General features: G+C 43.0%; 1 protein-coding gene across 1 annotated transcript in view; it reads left to right on the top strand.

Annotated features, from left to right (window-relative positions):
• The window catches only part of LOC310995925 (leucine-rich repeat and fibronectin type III domain-containing protein 1-like protein), a gene marked incomplete at its 5' end in the record, with an annotated part of 73,129 nt that overhangs the window by 14,067 nt on the left and 40,068 nt on the right, over nucleotides 1–18,994 (top strand). Inside the window, 3 exons of the mRNA XM_083985137.1 lie at nucleotides 5,831–6,071; nucleotides 10,401–10,613; nucleotides 14,542–14,852. Of these exons, the coding sequence (XP_083841263.1) occupies nucleotides 5,831–6,071; nucleotides 10,401–10,613; nucleotides 14,542–14,852 (765 nt within the window). The remainder of the gene's footprint in view (nucleotides 1–5,830; nucleotides 6,072–10,400; nucleotides 10,614–14,541; nucleotides 14,853–18,994) is intronic.

Here is an 18,994-nt window from a genome sequence, read left to right as displayed (position 1 = left end):
GTATTGCATCTGAACGTAGCAGCCAAGTCCTGTGTATGTTTGTGTGCAGTCAGCACTGAACGCTGCATAGGGCTGTGACATACAGCAGTTGCCTTGCGTCTAGCACGGTGGATGTGTTGAGCCTCCTTTAGCCCATAGCTTTAGCTTTACAGTGTGCTGTATACTGCAGCCTCAGCCACTTTCACCAGGCCCGTCGTCAAACAAGCTGTCGTACAGCGTCTGACCACTGCTCAGCACCAAGCAGCACTCAGACTGTCAGAGAGACTATCCAGAGCATCCTCATGTCAGAACCGTGCAGGGTAAACAACCTGTAGGCTTGATCGGGTCAGAGGAGCTGTTGAAAGTATTAACACAGACACACACACAAAGAAAGAAGAAAAAAACATGCATAATGAAGTAGCAGTTACAGAGTTGTATAATAAAAGGGCTCAAATTGTTAATTTTGGATGAATGCATAATTTAAGACTGCAACCACATGAACTCTAAATCTCCCAGTGGCAAAAACTGCTGGGAAGAATGAAGAATAAAAGAGTCGTCAGCGCCTCTGTCTTCTTGAAGAACATCTTCTGAAGGCATCAGAGTGAAAATAAACCGTTTGACATGATGTTTTGTTCTACAGCATCAGGCCCTCTGATCAGCTATTTATTAATTAAATTGATTTTCTCACCAATTAGACTTCAAACTAGGGCAGGAAACAGCTGAACCAGAATCACAGAGGGAGTCCTCCCATGGCAGATCTTGTTCTGAATGGAGGTTCAGCTTTGGTTGGCTCCACTCACTTTGCAGTCAAACTGGTGTTCAGCAGCTGTAGCCTGGACTGACTGATTTGAAACAGTGACCTCAGACAGCTCTTCTGCTGCTGCTGTGTAAATATTCACACACAAAAGACAAACTAAGCCATCTCCATGACAGCTGAACCTTGTGATGAACCTCCTTTTAAAATACTTATATGGCCGAGTTAAAAGACTGAAAAGTAAAACAGAAACCGATACACTAAGGAATCGATCGTCTGTTTAAGAATGCACCTCCTCAACCACTGTTGGAGTTAGGGGTAGGGTGAGTGTTCGGACTAGTTTTGTGTTTCATTGTTAATGACTTCATCTGTTTTCTGCAGGTCTTTGAAAAGTTTTTACCAATGTTCACAAAGAAAACAAGATAGTTCATAGTCTATTGCATCTGTGTGTGACCGGGTTTTGAATCCGGGTCTCCCGCACCGTGGGTGACGATGCTAACCGTTTCGCCAAGAGGTCAATGACCACTTGGCAAGTGGGTTAGCACGTCTTTTATGGGCGAGTGAGTTTTAACTTCAGTACCGCTACTTCTCCTCACTGGTACCACGTGACTATGGCTTTACCTGTGGACCTCCGTTACATGTGTGAATAATTCGACTCTACAGGTGCTGAATAACATTTGAACCCCACTGACAGTGATCAATTTGAATTTATGACCGAAGTAGGGAAAATCCACTTGGCTCCCGACAAATTGACATGCATTTATTTAAACCTAGAGTGTGTAGGATCTTCATAATAGACAAAATATAGACTTATACAAAAGAAAACCTGCAGAAGAAGAAAGAATAGTTCACTCAAAATTCAAAACTCAAACTCAAAACTCAAAATTCAAATTGCACTCATTATCTCCTCCCCCTCATGTGGACTAAGGGCTGGGAGAAGTTTCAGAGTCCTCCGTGGCTTCTCTGAGTTACAGGGGGTCTCGGCGTAGCAGTGCATGTCCATATAACGGTTGCAAATGGATACCAACTGTCTTTGTAACAAAAAGACACACCAAAAAACATCCAAATACCTCCATGCTGCTCGTATGTAATGTCCGTCTTGTATTGAAGCCCTGAAATGCGAAATTGTCCCGAAAAAAATTAAATAAGTCTATATTTCAAGCTTGTTTGTAGCGGAAGCTTCTTGAAGCTCCTCTTCCTGGTCCGTCCAAATCTCGTGCGATTTGCGCCGGCGTCAGTAATCGCACTGACGAAGACAGTTGGTATCCATTTGCAACCGTTATATGGACATGCACTGCTACGCCGAGACCCCCTGTAACTCAGAGAAGCCACGGAGGACTCTGAAACTTCTCCCAGCCCTTAGTCCACATGAGGGGGGAGTAGATAATGAGTGAAATTTCAATTTTGAGTGAACTATTCCTTTAATCATCACCTATGGGCTTCTAGTCATGTGTGGTGGCGACTGTGTCTGCAGAGCTCCACCCCCTTTTGCCTGTAGTTTGATGTTTTGTTGTAATCGGGACGTTTCTGGGTGGGGAGTGGGGGTGTTTTCTCCAGCCAATGACAGAACGCTGTCAGGTTGATGGTTTGTAGATGGATCCAAAATGCAGACTCAGACCCTGAACATTGAGGGATTTATTGAAAAACTAACTGACTTTCAAAACTCAGGACAGGAACATGAGAAGACAGAGCACACACACAAAGACAAAGGGAGAACCCTGAGGTTAAATACATGAGGAGAAACAAGGCACAGGTGGGGAAATCAACATGTGTGATACACATTAGGTAATCAAACAGGTGGGAAACTTGACAGGAAGACAGGGGTAGGACACAGACTTCAAAATAAAACAGGAAGTGAGGACAGGGAGAAATGCCAAATGCACACTCTGCAGAGTAGAAAAGGAAATACAGTCCGATCGAGCCGCTGGAGCGTCGGGTCCATACCTGGCCTCACTCGGACTCGGACTGCATTTCCTTTTCTTCACTGCTATAAGTGTGGTATCCACCATTTGGTTTGACGGTGTGTCCAGTTTCTATCTTGGAAAGTGCAACATGCTCATCACTCTGCACAGTTACTAGCGTAAATCCACTGTTGAATATTTCATTTCAGGGACAGTCGATAATGAAATGTATATGATTAGTCCCTGACACCAGGAGCAGTGATTTCTGGAGAAAATCACTGGAGATGATGAGTGGCTGATACCTCGGAACATTTGCCAAATGTGGGCTCATGTTATTTTGCAATGAAGTAATTTATTTTTTTGGAGCAGGTTTCCTCAGGCTGCCCTGTGTGCTTCAACTTCAATCTGCTGTTTTATGCAGAATGCAAAAGGGAAATGCACAAACATCATCGATCCAGCTGCCGGTTTTGCATTAAGGAAACCAAAGCAATCATCCTTTATGGGCAAACGAGAAACTTGGATTTGTGTATCCATCTTTTCCTCCTCCCCCTCCCTCCCTCCCTCTGTCTCACCTTTAGTTATGATGTCATACCTGTAATCCAGTCTGTTCAGCTGATCTACTGTCAGCTCTCTGTCTGTCTGCATGACACACTAACAACAACGTGATATGTAAGATTTGGAGGAACACATTCAGCCACTTAACATTTTAATGGGCTCAAATAGTAAAATGTACATACACTACACTTCAGACCGAACACCACATCCCTGTTGAGGATTAGGGATCATTACACTGACTGTCAGCTGCTTCACTTTATTTAATCCCTCCCTGACTCTGTGTTGGATTTAAGTCAAGTGATCAGAGTCATAGCCAGAAATTCAATGAGACCAAAATGGTGTAAATGCTGTTTTAAAGCTTTCTCCGTGCTGCCAAGATTAAAAATGTGCTGGAAAAAATAAAAAAACAAAAACAAAAACACACTTAACTTAATTTACAGGGTTTTAATTTAAGAAATAATAATATAATAAAAAGACGTTTGGCCTTAAACAGAGAAAGTTAAAGTTGAGGGCAAAAAGTCAAATTCTAAATGTTAAAATCCAGCATTAATCTTTTCTGTGTAACTTGTATTGTGAATAGGGGACTTTTATTTTGAAAAAAAAATCCCAGTTTGTTATTCTATAGCAATGTAACCCGATGTTAGCCTTTTCGTATTTGAGGCATGGTTTACTAAAGCCCAGAGCTGTTTATTGGGCGCTACGAATGTCTATCAAAAGCGTCTGTATGTAGCTTACAGCCAATCATATCGATCACGACCACGATGTCGTATGTAGAGCGACAGAAATCCGATGAGGAAAGAAACGCTAAACATTGCTCTTTTTTCCAAATAAACTTGCGGTCTAAACTACTTCAAACACTTTGTAACGCTGGTAAAGCATCTGCCGCCATGTTGGATCGACAAGCTATCCACAAAGTCACTTCAGTGTGTCATCATCTTGCTGCCCCCTCCCCCGTTCTGTGATTGGCTCCGTCGTTGAGGGAAAAATTGGGTCCATGGTTTCCAGGCTGACTTGCAGAGCGAATAAAATTGCGCGCAAGGCATCATGGGTATACCCAGGCTAACCCGATGTATGAATGCTGAGTCATGCCTTATGAAGCCATCTTGAATGCATTACGAACACCTTGTAGCGCCATAACACCACATTATGTAACAATGTAATCAGGGTGCGATCTGGTTGAGTCGTTCTCAACCAGACTCTGGTCTCCTAGTGGACCGGGTCTGGCTCCAAGTTTGAGCAAATAAATGAGCAGAGACCCGACCAGGTCCGACCAGTGTTGAAGCCTGGACCCTGGACCCGATGCGGTCGGACTGACGAGCATTATGTTTTTATTAATTCTGCGCCGGACCGCGGCAAAAAAACAAAAAAGAAGCCCGTAGCCTAGTTGTGTTCATAGAGACGTGACAGGTGTGGCACGACAGCTGGGGATCAACTGTGGTCATTGAATAGACTACGTAGGTCATTTCAATTTGCGCATCTGTGTTTTTTCCTTTTTATTTTTTTTATAACATTTATATGCGCATCGAGAGTGAGTGAATGCGCCAGAGAGAAACAGCGGGTGCACCAGATGATTGCCAACCAACAAAAACTGAAATGAGACGGTTAAAGAGAGGAAAAACACACAATATACATGTAATTGCTACAATCGAACCCCCTGCCTTGTTTTGTTTTTTTATAAAGTAGGCTATTACTCTGTCTGACCAGAGGGGGGGACAACACGTATCCCCACCGGGGATGATAATAAATGACCAGAGGGGGGGACATCAAAAACAGAGGGGGGGGGGGGAAATCCCCACCATCCCCCCCCGGCAAATTGCACCCTGAATGTAATACATTTTCACCTCATTATGTAATAACGTTGCATCTTGTAATAATCTGCCACATTTTGAAATAAAGTTCTTGAAGGCAATATGTAATAAACTTTGCCGCATTTTGTTAGTTGTTACATATTGCATCAGTTATTACAAAATGCGCCTGTTGCACTTTTTTTTCAAGAAGAAAACGTAATAATTTGGTGCATTATGTAACAACTTATTGCAAAATGCGCTAAAGTTTATTACATATTATGTTCAAGAATTTTATTACAAAATATGGCAGATTACATAAATAAAAGGTTTTATGAATCTGCCATGCACCCACCTGACAAGTAAAGTGTTACCAAACTTGTAACAGTTTTTTTTCCTTTTCTCTGTGTTTACTTTAATCATTCTACTACTAAGAAGATATTTTACTGGGTTTGAGAACCAAAAAGTCATCCGAGATTACTCACACATCTCCTCTCTCAGCCTTCTCCCTGGAGAAGGTCAGTGAGCCAATCAGAAGAGAGGAGGCTCTGAACTTTCTCTTTCTGAATACAGGCTGTGTGCAGTTCTCTGTGAGGCTGAGCCTTTGATATGTATGTAGGCTATCTACAATATTAATATAGAACCTAGACCCGCTGTATACTCTTTTAGATTCTCCCCTCACTTGGCCTTTGGCTACGTAAAAGTATTCAGATCTAATCAACACATGTGATCTCACTTTGTCTGCGCTGCATGAACCAAACAGACTTGATGATTCCACCAACATGCCCGTCTGCTGCAACACACACATGAAAATATGATGAAAATAAAAAAATCTCCTCCTGTGTCTCCATCATCAGACTGGACATGACATCCAACAAACTGAAGAAGATTCCTCCTGACCCGCTGTTCTTGCGGATCCCCGTGTACGCCAAGATGAAGGGTTCTCCCCTCACGGCGCTGGTGCTGAGTTTTGGCGGGAACCCTCTGCACTGCAACTGTGAGCTGGTGTGGCTGCGCCGGCTGACCAGAGAGGACGACCTGGAGACCTGCGCTTCGCCCAGAGAGCTGGCCGGGAAATACTTCTGGACCATCAAAGAGGTTTGTAAAAGCTACACATGAAGAGTGGCCGTCCCTTCCCTTCATTTCATTTCATTTCATTTAAAGTTCTCATCAGAGCAGACCATGAAAGTTTAAAGGGATAGTTCAACATTTTGGCAAATTGGCCCATTGCCCCAATCCCGTTGTAGGAGTAGATATGTTGTCGGTGCAAGCTATTTTTAGAACGGCGGAGCAGAGCCGTGAGCTGCTCAGAGCTACGCTACGGAGGCTAATGGATTTTTTTGGTTTCCCTCATTAAACTCATCAAATACACAATCCAACAACTCCGAAACGCTCTGGTGGACAAGTTGTGACCTGCACATTCACCACGCTATGAGATAATAACACAACGTCACGAGACAGAGTTGTTTTAGAGGGAAATACAGAGACTGCCCCTGAAGGCAACGCGCATCAGTGGTTTTGCATGAATTTACCTCTAAAACAACTCTGTGTGGTAACGTTGTGTTATTATCTCATAGCGTGGTGATTGTGCAGCTCACAACTTGTCCACCAGAGCGTTGTGGAGTTGTTGGATTGTGTATTTGATGAGTTTGATGAGGGAAACCAAGAAATTCCCTTAGCCTCCGTAGCGTAGCTCTGAGCAGCTCACGGCTCTGCTCTGCCGTTCTAAAAATATCTTGCACTGACAATTAAAGGTAACGAACCTACTGCTATGACTATAGGGATTATGGCAATGGGCCAATTTGCCAAAATGTTGAACTATCCCTTTAAACATGCTGCTCACAGACCTTGGCCTCGGTGTGTTTTGGGGGCCATGGTGCTCTCAGTGTGTTTTCCTGCTGATCAGTGTTTGGCCTTCACTCATTCACCCGTAGTTGTATTATATATTATTTAAAAGGCCCAGTGGACATTAATACACATTACTGTAAATGTAGAACTGAAGCTGTTTTTCTCAACAAGTCCCTGGAAACATGAACCCATAATAGTGCATTAAAAACAGGTTTCTGAGATAAAAGATGAACACGGTGCATGATGGGATGAGCAAACTATCAGTCCAGCTTCATCCCAACACACCCTCCAACTCAGCTCCAATGTGTCTCATTGTCTGTGTATTTACACTAGGAGGTCTCGTCCAGCCTGTCCCTCCTGTGTGGCCTCTCTTTGTTGTACCATTCACTGGATTCATTGGTTTCTTAGTCTTTTGTGTTGTTCTTTCTTATTTTCATTTGTGCTTGTCAGACCTTGTTGACCTCTTCGCTGTTATTTCTGTTTTTTTTTCTGTTGGACTTTGGAGACTCCTTTTGTGTTTTACCTGATATAACACACGTTTGTTACCTGTTACCTGCTGTTGGGAGTTCCTCCTGTGCTTCTTCCCACTCCTGAAAAAAAAAAGATCAACTCAGAAGCAAACATGACGTAGCACCATCAGTCTTACTCTATGTGTTTACATAAATTATAGTCCATCTTCAAGGGATAGTTCAACATTTTGGCAAATTGGCCCATTGTCATAATCCCTATAGTTTTAGGAGTAGGTTAGTTACCTTTAATTGTCGGTGCAAGCTGTTTTTAGAACGGCGGAGCAGAGCCGCGAGCTGCTCAGAGCTACGCTACGGAGGCTCATGGGATTTCTTGCGCATCAGCAGTTTTGCATGAATTTACCTTGAAAACAACTCTGTCTGGTAACGTTCTGTTATTATCTCATAGCGTGGTGAATGTGCAGCGCACAACTTGTCCACCAGAGCGTTGTGGAGTTGTTGGATTGTGTATTTGATGAGTTTGATGAGGGAAACCAAGAAATCCCATAATGAGCCTCCGTAGCGTAGCTCTGAGCAGCTCACGGCTCTGCTCCGCCGTTCTAAAAATAGCTTGCACCAACAATTAAAGGTAACAAACCTACTGCTATGACTATAGCTATTATGGCAAAGGGCCAATTTGCCAAAATGTTGAACTATCCCTTTAACTTACCTGAAGGATCTTCTTGTCACACTGCTACACTTTTTCTTGGTAATGGAGAGTCATTTATGTCGATGATCTTCTCCTACTTCAAAGCCAAAGCCACAAAAGACGCCGTGAAGCAGCTCAGAAAGCACAAAGCAGCACCAACGTGTCTGTGCTACTGCTCCATAGTGCAGTCAGGTGCAGGGGACTTAGGGTTAAGGAGACACTGAGAGGTCTATTCTTCATCTAAACACCTGGAAAAATCCACACTGAGCCACGGTGATACCTGCAGAGATAATGGCAGAATGTGTGTGGTCCACAACATTACTTTAAAGACGTAGCTATAGAGAGCTTTGCCCCCTCCTGGGCCGTTTGGAGAGCTACAGTGATAAGTGGAGGTGCAACATGAGATAAAGATGGGATTAATTGGTATTGTATTAGAGAGGATGATGCACAGAGCTGGAGTTATGGTTGTAGACCTCCTTCAGAGAGGTACTGTAGGAGCACTGTAAGAGGATTAGCCTTGTAAAGAGGTCGAGTCGGAGACCTCTGTGGCACTAGAGTGTCTGGGCATATTAATTCTGAGGGAGTTAATAGCCTCTTTCCTGCTGCCAGGACAAGTGAGCCCCCACAGCATCCATCAGAGGTCAGACAGTAGCCATCAGCTGCCAGGGGAATTCCCTATTTAGAATCAATAAAAGCTGCTTTGCTGCTTTTTGCGTGTGCACTGCGAGGATACACTGGTCCAGCACTGGTTGGAATTTGAAAACTAATGAGGACAAATGAGATTTTTCCATCCATAATAAGACTACAGAGCGCTCATATTCCTCCATCCTACGCCTACACTGCAAAAACTCAAGAATATTTGTCTTATTTCTAGTCAAAAATGTAATTTCTAGTCAAAACAAATCTCATTATACCTAAAATAAGACTCATCATATAAAAAGGAGCTTGGTTTTAGACATTTTTTACTTCTGGCAAGTATATTTTCACTTGAAATTATTCGAAAAATCTGATAGTGGAGCAAGTTTTTCTTTCTTATTGCAAGCACAGAAAACTTCCTTTTACTTGCAGATTTTTCTACTTATTCTAAGTGAACATTTGTTTGAAACAAGTGAAAATGATCTAAAAACAAGTAGATTTTTAGGTGATGAGTCTTGTATTAAGTGTAAAGAGATTAGTTTTGACTAGAAATGAGACATTTTGACAAGAAATAAGACAAATATTCTTGGAAAGATTTTGCGTTTTTGCAGTGTAACTTTGAGTTTTTGCAGTGTAACTTCTCATACTTTCACGCTTCCAAACACTGACGTCAGGGGAAGGGCCCGGTTCAATCACAGTGTTTTACTCCTAAGCTTCACAGGAGCAATTGAGGGTCAGGATGTAATACAAGACTGAAAGGTTATATTGGTGCAGGTTCACCAGGGCAGCAATCATCACCGTTGGTAACAAGAGTGAGGGGGGGGGGGGGGCAGCGAAGGGTTTGGAGACGCGCTGAGTGGTAGGAATGATGAGTAAGCCCTGGTAAGCCGCGGCTGGCCCTGCTTGGCCCCGCAGTAATACTCCACCAGGGTTTTGGCTGACTTTATCCAGGCTTAGGTGCCAGTGGGTGGGTTTTAAATAATGCAAGGGCTGAAAAACTCTGAGATCACTTAATCTTCATGCGCAAACAACAGAACTCCTTCAGAAAGTCTGTTGGAAGAAAACACCAGCGAAAAGTCAACCCGAGCTCATATGCAGAGGAATGTACTGTTTTTTTTTCTGAATCACTTGAATTTTATCTCACTTGAACCATCTGTTATTGTTTTTTGTTACGTTTTCCTGGTGGTTTATATTTATATATTGATTAAAAAAAAGAAGAAGAAAAAAAAGAAGAACAATTTGTGATATTTCAGATCCAGTAACACAAGCTTTAAAGGTACATTGTGTAGGACAGACTGAAGATGGCTGTGTAGGCTGAAACATTTTTGTCTTACTTCTTTTCGTTTCTTTACTTTATTTTATATTTTATGTTTGATGGACCATTAAATCTTTGTTGCATCCGTTAATCTCTGGTGGACATTGCCATTTTTGATCAGTGTGCGAGCCTTTTCCTCCTGTTGCTCTCAAATGTTTGTTGGCCTACGCACCTGAAAAGAGGATTTTTTGGACAGTGAGCAAGAGCGCAAACACCTTTTCTCCTTTTTGACACCACATGGCAGCCAGCACCGAGCTTACCCGCTCCATGTAGATATGAATGATATGAACGGCTCATTCAGAGCTGAAAGGAACACTTCACTTTGTTGATGGGGGGGATTACTGGTTAATGAAAAACAGACTTTTGAACCAAATAATAGATTGTCGTGATTAGATAACAGGAGAAGTTACACAATGTCCCTTTAATGTTGAGTTTGAATTAACATGCAGTGGTTGGTGTCTGTCCCCTACCAGGAGGAGTTTGTTTGTGAGCCGCCCATGATCACTCGCCACACCTCCAAGATGTTTGTGATGGAGGGTCAGGAGGTCAGCCTGCGCTGTAAGTCGGTGGGAGATCCCGAACCTTCCACACATTGGGTCAGTCCGGACGGGAAGCTGATGGGAAACACGTCCAGAACCATCTGCTATGAGAACGGTTCTCTGGACATCCTCAAGGCCTCCGTCAAGGTAGAGCGGTGCTTTCATCTTCATCCTCAACTCTGTTCATTGATTTTTTAGTTTTTTTAATAAGCAAAAGTTTCATAGCGTCATCTTTTAGTGTCTTTTAGTTTTATTCCACATATCATATTCAACACCATGCCCCACCCTCCCCATCGGAGTCTCATTCGGGGATAACTGAAAGTTATTTTCTCAAAATAAACAAAGAAAGGCTCTCATCACCTCTAACCCTTCTTGGAGGAGCCCATCGATGGATGTCAGATTTTTTCAAGATATAGGGCTCTAATTTGGTAGACTAGGTGCAGGCGAGGCGCATCTGCCCTGCGCCTCGCCTTCGCTTCGCCAACGGGGAGTGGCCAGGAGCAGATTGCGATTTTGCTTCGAGACGCAGCGGAGCGCATCCCGCCTACTTCCCTCCCACCGGCGCAAATGGCATAGAGGGAGGAGAGAAGGCGTGGAGTGGGTTTGACACAGCCGAGTCAGATCTTCACCAATCAAATGAGCTCCTCTCCTCACCTTTAAATCCGCCACGCGCGCAAGGCGGACGTTTGATTTCACCGTGGAAGAGAAGATTTTAATCAGCACATACAGATTACAGCATACACATTCAGCACATCTACAGTATATCGATTGTCCCGTCACACTGATGACAGATCAAAGGCTGCACAGATGAAAGATGAGGATGGATTACTGCTGTGTTGACACTACACGATTATCTGCTATATTTATGTATTTACTTATTGATTTATTGAGCCGCATCGTCACGCGACCATAACAAATAAAACTGAAAACAAATAAACTATCATTTCTCACAGCAAACCACAATCAGCCTGGCATAGTGCTCATAGTGAGCAGATATTAACATCTCCCCTCTCAGGTAAATTCTAAAGAAAAAAGAAAAAGAGAGACGCTCCGCGATGCATCCATTACGCACAGCTGTTTGTGCACACGTGTTTAAATATAGGTTACTAAATATGAGTGTCTTTATTAATGGAAAAGGGGTGTGTGTGTTTTTTTTTTTTTTTTTTTTTTACTGGGCAACAGCTCTCAATCTGTCAGAGCAAGTGAGACGGGAGGAAACTGATGTTCTGGTCCGGTCCAAGCTGGCAGTGTCAGGTCACGCGAACAGACCTCACGGGCTGATGGTGCAAAAGTAGTCTGGGAGGGAGGAGGTTATGATGTTTGCTCTGACAGATTGCTGTTGCCCAGTAAAAAAAAACAAAAAACAAAACACACACAGCCCTTTTCCATTAATAAAGACACTCATATTTAGTAACCTATATTTAAACAAGTGTGCACAGATCACAACATAACAAACAGCTGGGCGTAACGAGGCATCGCGGAGCGTCTCTCTTTTTCTTTTTTCTTTAGAATTTACCTGAGATGGAGATGTTAATATCTGCTCACTATGGTGCCGAGGCTGATTGTGGTTTGCTGTGAGAGATGATAGTTTATTTGTTTTCAGTTGTATTTGTTATGGTCGCGTGACGATGCGGCGCTGGCCCCTAATAAATCAATAAGTAAATAAATAAATAAATAAATAGCTGATCATCTGCAACGGCACAGTGTGTAGTGTCAACACCTGCTCTTGGGACATCCACGGCTGTCTCAGTCCCTCCCTGGTTTCATCTGTGTTAATTCAGTCAGGCTGAGTTTCCATTACGCAAGCCTTTGATGGTCATCAGTGTGACGGGACAATCTATATAGATATAGGTGTATGTGCTGATTCAGATACAATAAATAGGGGTTATTGTGATGATGATTATTATTATTATTATTATTATTATTATTAATTGCATTTAAATGTGCCTGGAAGTGTGGAAATCTGCCTGTGAGGTCTTGGTGACGTGTCTGCACTGCGCGCTGGGCAGTCAAATTGCCACTGCGCTGGCTGCGCTTCGCCTTGCGCTGACATTAGACCAGGTTGGAGCTGGCGAGCTTTCGGCGCACTCTCCGCGCGGTCTATCGGCAACAAATTGTCACTGCGCCACGGCGAATCTGTCGACACCTCCCCCTGCTGCGCGACCACTCCCATCTCAGCGCACAGCAGTCCACCAATTTACCGAATCCGCTGCGCACCTTGTTGCACTGGAGGAAAATGCCACTGCGCCAGCTGCGTCAGGGCTCGCTTCGCTGCGCCCCCGTGAGTTGCGCCAAGAAATTAGGGCCCATAAAGTACAAAAGACAAGCAAACTAAACCAAAAAACAACAAAACATTGACATATTTCACAACAATACTACATGGAGGGAGGATATACAGTGCATGTTCTCTTAGTTACAGTAAGTATTCATTTAATTGTCAGAAAGGTTCAAAATGATCCTGCACAGGGCTGGATCAGTTTTCGAAACAACACAGGACCAGAAACATAGGATTTCTCATCAACTTCGTAATCAATCAAAACAATTTGCGATGATGATGCACCCCCGCACCTGACTCCAAATGGTTTCAGTCCTAATCTTAATGTCCTTTAGTGTATTTGTCCCTCACTCCATACCTAGGAGGTTTAAAAACTCAGGATCCCACGCTTCTATAGAGAAACATTTTAGTCGGTGAATTTCCCAATTTGACAAATTCATCCTTTTGGCAGGCAGAAAGGCTAAACCAACTGTCTTTCTTTCTTGTCTAGTTCTTGGCTGTACAGCCCTGTGTCCCGGCAATGAACACTGAACTGAACATTTATTTTATCCACAGAGTGTGCAGGGGTGTTGTTGGAGATTTCTATCTGCTCAATATTAGGCATCCAGCCAGTAATTCTTGGCAGAGGCGTTTGAAGGATGCCGGACAGAGTCGTCGAGGGCTGAGGCTCAATAAATGTCCCACTTACATTGTCATCGTCATTGTTAACGATTGTTGTTACGCAAAGATATAGTAGGCTTCACAATCACCATGGTGATGATGTGTATATATTATAAATAATCACTGACCTTTTTGTAGTTTATTTTATCATGAATGAAGCACATAATACATCATGCTCATTACATTTTTTTTATGGAAATGCACTCACATAATTGTTGCATCTTCATCCATCTTATCCATCCATAAACAGTCTGTTTTTGTTTTTTCTTTTGTCATAGTAGCGTCATGTTAATTGTCTCTCTTTGTAGTTTTTTTTGTCTGTTGGTTTCTGTTGGATACATGTGTGTTTTTCCTGTTTTATGAATTCTGTTGTCATGTCCTTGTGTTTATTTTAATGGCTTTTAACACCTTGTCAGGAGGACTACAAGTCGGAAACTAGCCGTTGACTAACACTGGCACTTTTACATTTTATTATGTCCATTAAAGCAGAAGTAAGCGATCCGGTCGTTTTGGCTAATGCTGCGTTCCAGGCAGGCTTTTGAAACCGTAAATTACAGCTTCAAGTCACAACTTACGACTTTGTAGCGTTCCAGGCAACCCACTCGTGTTTTTCCGACCTGTTTTACCTGTGAAAGTCACTATAACGGCCACTCGTAACTTCTGACCCGTGAACTCGTACCAGATCGAACTGGTACCACTTCACAGGTCGGAAAAACACGAGTTACGGGTTGCCTTGAACGCACCATAACGTCTTGTCAGCCGATGGAGTTAGCAGCCCCCGCCCTCGTCATGGATCTATTGGTCCTCGTCCCTACGTCACCACATTGAGGCGCATCCCTTGGCTGCACACACAGAGAGGACTGCCCCTTTATGCCGTTCTCTCTCCTCATTGGATAAAACTTGTAGGATACAAGAAAAGTTTTCTCCTCGGCTCAGAGCAGAGTGACTGACAGACCCGTGTTTCGGTCCAAACACTCTATGTAAGTGATTGCTGTCGGAAGATATAACTATTTAAGACTTATATTAACACAAAAATATTGCTTACTTCTGCTTTAATGTGCATTGTCCTCCTTAAATAAAAATGAAATAAAATAAAATAAAAAATACATAAGATGAAACTTGAGCCTTTTCGGTCTCTAGGATTCAGGGAAGTTCACTTGCATCGCCTCCAACGCGGCCGGGGAGGCCACGGCGCCTGTCGAGCTGGTCGTCAACCCTTCTCCTCACTTCGACCCCAAGCTGGACCCTGACCCGGGGCCCTCGGACATCCCCACCTCCATCAAGTCCAACATCAGCGGAGGTCAGGCCCGGTCCGACCAGCAGAGGGTCAGCGTGTCGGACCTGACGTCCGGCTCCGCCACCATCAGGTGGCCGCCGCAGAACCACATACCGGGGGTCCGCATGTACCAGATCCAGTACAACAGCTCCACCGACGACATACTTATATACAGGTAGGACAGAAGTGGCTGCTGTGGGTTGGATGGAGAGAGTGTGATTCAACTTGAAAGCTGAAAGTGGTCTGGCTTCACTGCAGGAACGGTTAGAAACAGAAAACACCCGTGTGTTCCTGATATCTGCAATACATGTAATTAGGGGTGGGTATTGCCAATGACCTCACGATACGATACGCATCACGATACTTGAGTCACGATACGATACGATATTGCGATATCCACATTTTGGGATATATTGCGATATTCTACATAGTTCACTGAAAAATGTAAAAGGCTTTATGCATCTTAAAATCTGAGTTGCATGTACATCAGATGATAGTGATAATTTATGGGACAAACTGAGTCAAAACAATGTAATTCAAATGATCCATGCCATTTTATACAAGTGCAAGTTACAACAACATATTTGCATGTACAACACACTGTCTGAGGTAGCAGTACAGTGACACCTCGCGGAGCAGAGGTGCGGAAGTCGGACTGGATTTACGTCTGAAACATGATTTATTATTTGAAAAAATATGGATATTGGGGGGCGTCGAGTGGAGCAGGAGGTTAAGCAGGCGCCCCATGTAGAGGCTACAGTCCTCAATCCCCCCTCTCTCTGTCTCTCTCAACTATACTATCAATAAAGGCATCCAAAGCCAAAAAAAATATTTAAAAAAAGAAAAAATTTAAATCGATATTTAAATATTGAATATCGATATCGTATCGCAATATAAAGTATCGCGATATATTGCCATATCGATATTTTTGCCCACCCCTACTTGCAATGCCGGTGTAGGTACCAGATGTGTTCGGGCTGCCAGATGTGTCAGGGGCGGCGACTGGCGATGACGTGGCACATTGTGATTGGTCGTGGTGGCGTAATATGTTACTGGGATGCTACCGCGGATGTTGGCGAAGTTAGTCTCTTGGCCCCATATTGGACTCATCTTTCACAAGCCACATCTCTTCTCGACAGTTTGACATGAAAATGGCAATTTTCAGACGGACACATCAGGAGAAAATGAACTTAGTTCCAGACCTGTCTCTGTCTCAGGCTCAACAACACACTCTCTCCAGATTTGGCTCAGATCTCCTAGGCAACGTCAAACAAACGTTTGTGAACGCCCGCGCTAATTACAGTATTTTAATCATTTTCATCACTGTTAGTTGTGTAAATGTTTAATGTTATCATAAGAAAATATAAATAGCTCACTTTCGTCTACCTACAACTTTTATAAATCCTCACGACCAATCACGGTGTGCCACGTCATCGCCAGTCGCGGCCCCGGACACATTTGGTACCTAACACCGGCACTAGATGAAACCTTTGAGAAACTCGGCTGTGCGATATATATATGCAATAATACTCTGGGTTCAGGTCCAGGGAAAACCAAACATCATTTTTAGCTTTTGGTTATAGGGTTCATATTCTTTATCATCTTGTTCCCACGCTGCTCTGAAGCTGACATCCTGTGTCACCGTTGGAAACTTTGAGATTTGCATTGGAATTAAAAGTTAAGCCGCGTTTGGCTGTGTTGGTGTGTAACCACACACAGGCAGGATGCTGGGGTTTATTCTTAAAACTGCATCAGGTAGGCAGCTCAGCGCCTCAGTACACAGCCTGCACTGTGTTATCAGTGATGGGTATTTGTCACATGTTGGCGATCAACATGTCACCGCAGCAGTGAACAGACCATTGTGTTTTTAACAACTTCTATGACATGATCCCTATTTGCAAGTGTGTGTGTGTGTGTGATTTCTGCTCCAAACACACATCATCCCTGTGTGGGCAGTTTTCATCCAAGGTCTTCCTCACGTAGGAGGCTGTTTCAGGGGTCTTTCGAGCTGGTTCAGGTTTTTTCTTTTTTGGGAGAGAGAGAGAGAGCAGCTCAGTGAGCAACAAAAGAGGAATAAACTAAAATAAAAAGGGATTTGGCTTCAGGCAACAGATATCAGACCACTTCAAATCTTTAGCTCCCAAAACGTTTTTTGTTTTTTTGTGAAAAACCTAGGAGTTCTGATATTATCCCCATTATTTGTGCTAGTAATGTAGAGCTTAATCTGATTGTCTGCAAAGTAAAGTAAAAGCCACCTTCACAACCAACAAAGCAGCATTAATTTCTGCTCACGCTTGGTGATTATTCCATGGCAGAGGTGCACCGGTTGAGTGTCGGAGGGAAAAATCCCCCCTCAGAATAAACAACTCTTAATGAGAGCCTCAGATTTTTCTGGTGTTAAACTCTCAGCCGGGGGGATTACAGAGACAATGTCAGAGTCCAAGGGTCCACAACGGGGTTCAGGTGTCAGGCAGACACAAACAAAGGAAATTAAATGTAACAGCAGTGGATATGTGTACAGCGTTCCTATGCATGTTTGGAAAGTAGGGAAAAATTAGATTTTATACATTTCCAGGTCTGGAAAAGTATGGAAAATGGAAATATATTAATCTTAGTACTTCTCTGGGTTTGGTTTTATGTGAAGTTATTTGGGGAAATTATTTTGTATTTTGTAACTACTTCTACTTTTACTCTTCAGATATTGGTTCGACCATTTTTTCAAGCTGTCAGTTTTAAACTTATTTGAGTAGACTTCAGACTTTCAATTTCTTCATACTAATCTTCAACAGTTCAGGTAATTTCCAACCATTTCATACAGCATGCTTCTTAAATGTTTTAGTTTTACTCTTCAGATATTGTTTTGATATTGTCAGCAGTTTCTTCACTTAATTCAGCAATTTATTCAGCTCATTCAGCTTCCAGCTTTCAGCATTCACCCGTTTTTCCTTTTAGGAAATGCATTCTCTAGTTATCTTAGTACTTCTCTGGGTTTGGTCCTATGTGAAATTATTTGGGGAAATTATTTTGTATAATCTCCTGGAAATGATTTGGTGACATAATGGCATACATATTCAGAATAAACGATTAATTGCATAATTTATTTACATGATACACATCTAATCACTCAAATGTCACAAATTATTGGAGCTCGCGGCTCTGCTTTGCCATTCTAAATACAGCTTGCACCAAACATTTAAGGTAACAAAGCTACTCCTCAAGAAATGACCAAGAAGTCTGGAAAAAGTATGGAATTTTGAAATGTCGAATGTGTAGGAACCCTGTGTTTAAGATCGAAAGGCAGCAGACATCTTCATATCTGCAATAAAAAGGAAACAAAGGATGCAACAGCACAAATATGACAATTAATGGGTGAAGCAAGGCAGAGCATTACGATTAATGTCAAGCATGTCTATAGTATTAAAACAAAGATAATGTAGAACAATATCCAGAGGAATGAATCAATGCAACAAACAGTCACTGAATGCCTACATAGTGATTTGTGTTTTTCTTGAATCATGCTGTCCAATCAGCAGTAGCTACAAATGAGAAAAAACTACAGCAGATACCGGTGCATTCATTTAAAAACGTGACTAATGAGTGATTAAATGAAAAGGTAATTGAGCAGTGAAAGTTTTGTTCCTCTCCAAACCTGAGCTCCCTCCTGTTTCCTCCACTTGACGTCTCCATCTGCACGTCCTAATCACCAGATGTGGATTTCGGCACATGTTTTGGAGCTGGAGCTGCCAAAGTGGCTGAGTGTGGGCTGCTCTCTGTCAGCCCACGGTAGCCTACCACCGAGCCACCACTGGATGGTCCCATCAGCCACTTAGGCAGCTCTGTAACCTAGCAACGTCATCCAGAATGCATAATTGAGTGTTATTACAAAGCGTTTGGAGAGCTGACAGATGACAGTTTGAAATGTGTCCATGGCCTCAATCATTCTCTTTCTAACCAACAACCAAAGACACTCGACTCGCTCCAGGCAAAGGCAAAGTGCACGTGGTCAAGTGCGGAGGGTCCAACTGGATTATTTCACATGGAGCCACAGGAGTGACCTCATCAGTGTCTCACCGCTGGGGGGGGGGGGGGGGGGGTCAGAGCGTTACAATGAGGCAGTCTGACCGTGACAAAGCCAGAAGCCTCTTCCCTCTCTCCAGAGTTAGTGTACTGATGGGTTCATGACTTAAGTGTTGTCATCAGTTAATGCCTCATGCACACTGTAATTATACGAGTCTGCAATATTAAGTGGTATTCAAGGCAGAGAGCGTTTTCATCAGTAGAACATCTTTTGTGAAGCACAGACATGATCCGACTCGG

Source organism: Trachurus trachurus, assembly GCF_905171665.1.
Source record: "Trachurus trachurus genome assembly, chromosome: 13".
Lineage (NCBI taxonomy): Eukaryota > Metazoa > Chordata > Actinopteri > Carangiformes > Carangidae > Trachurus > Trachurus trachurus.
Note: the sequence above shows the minus strand (reverse complement) of the source record. Positions and strands in the feature narration are given on the sequence as shown.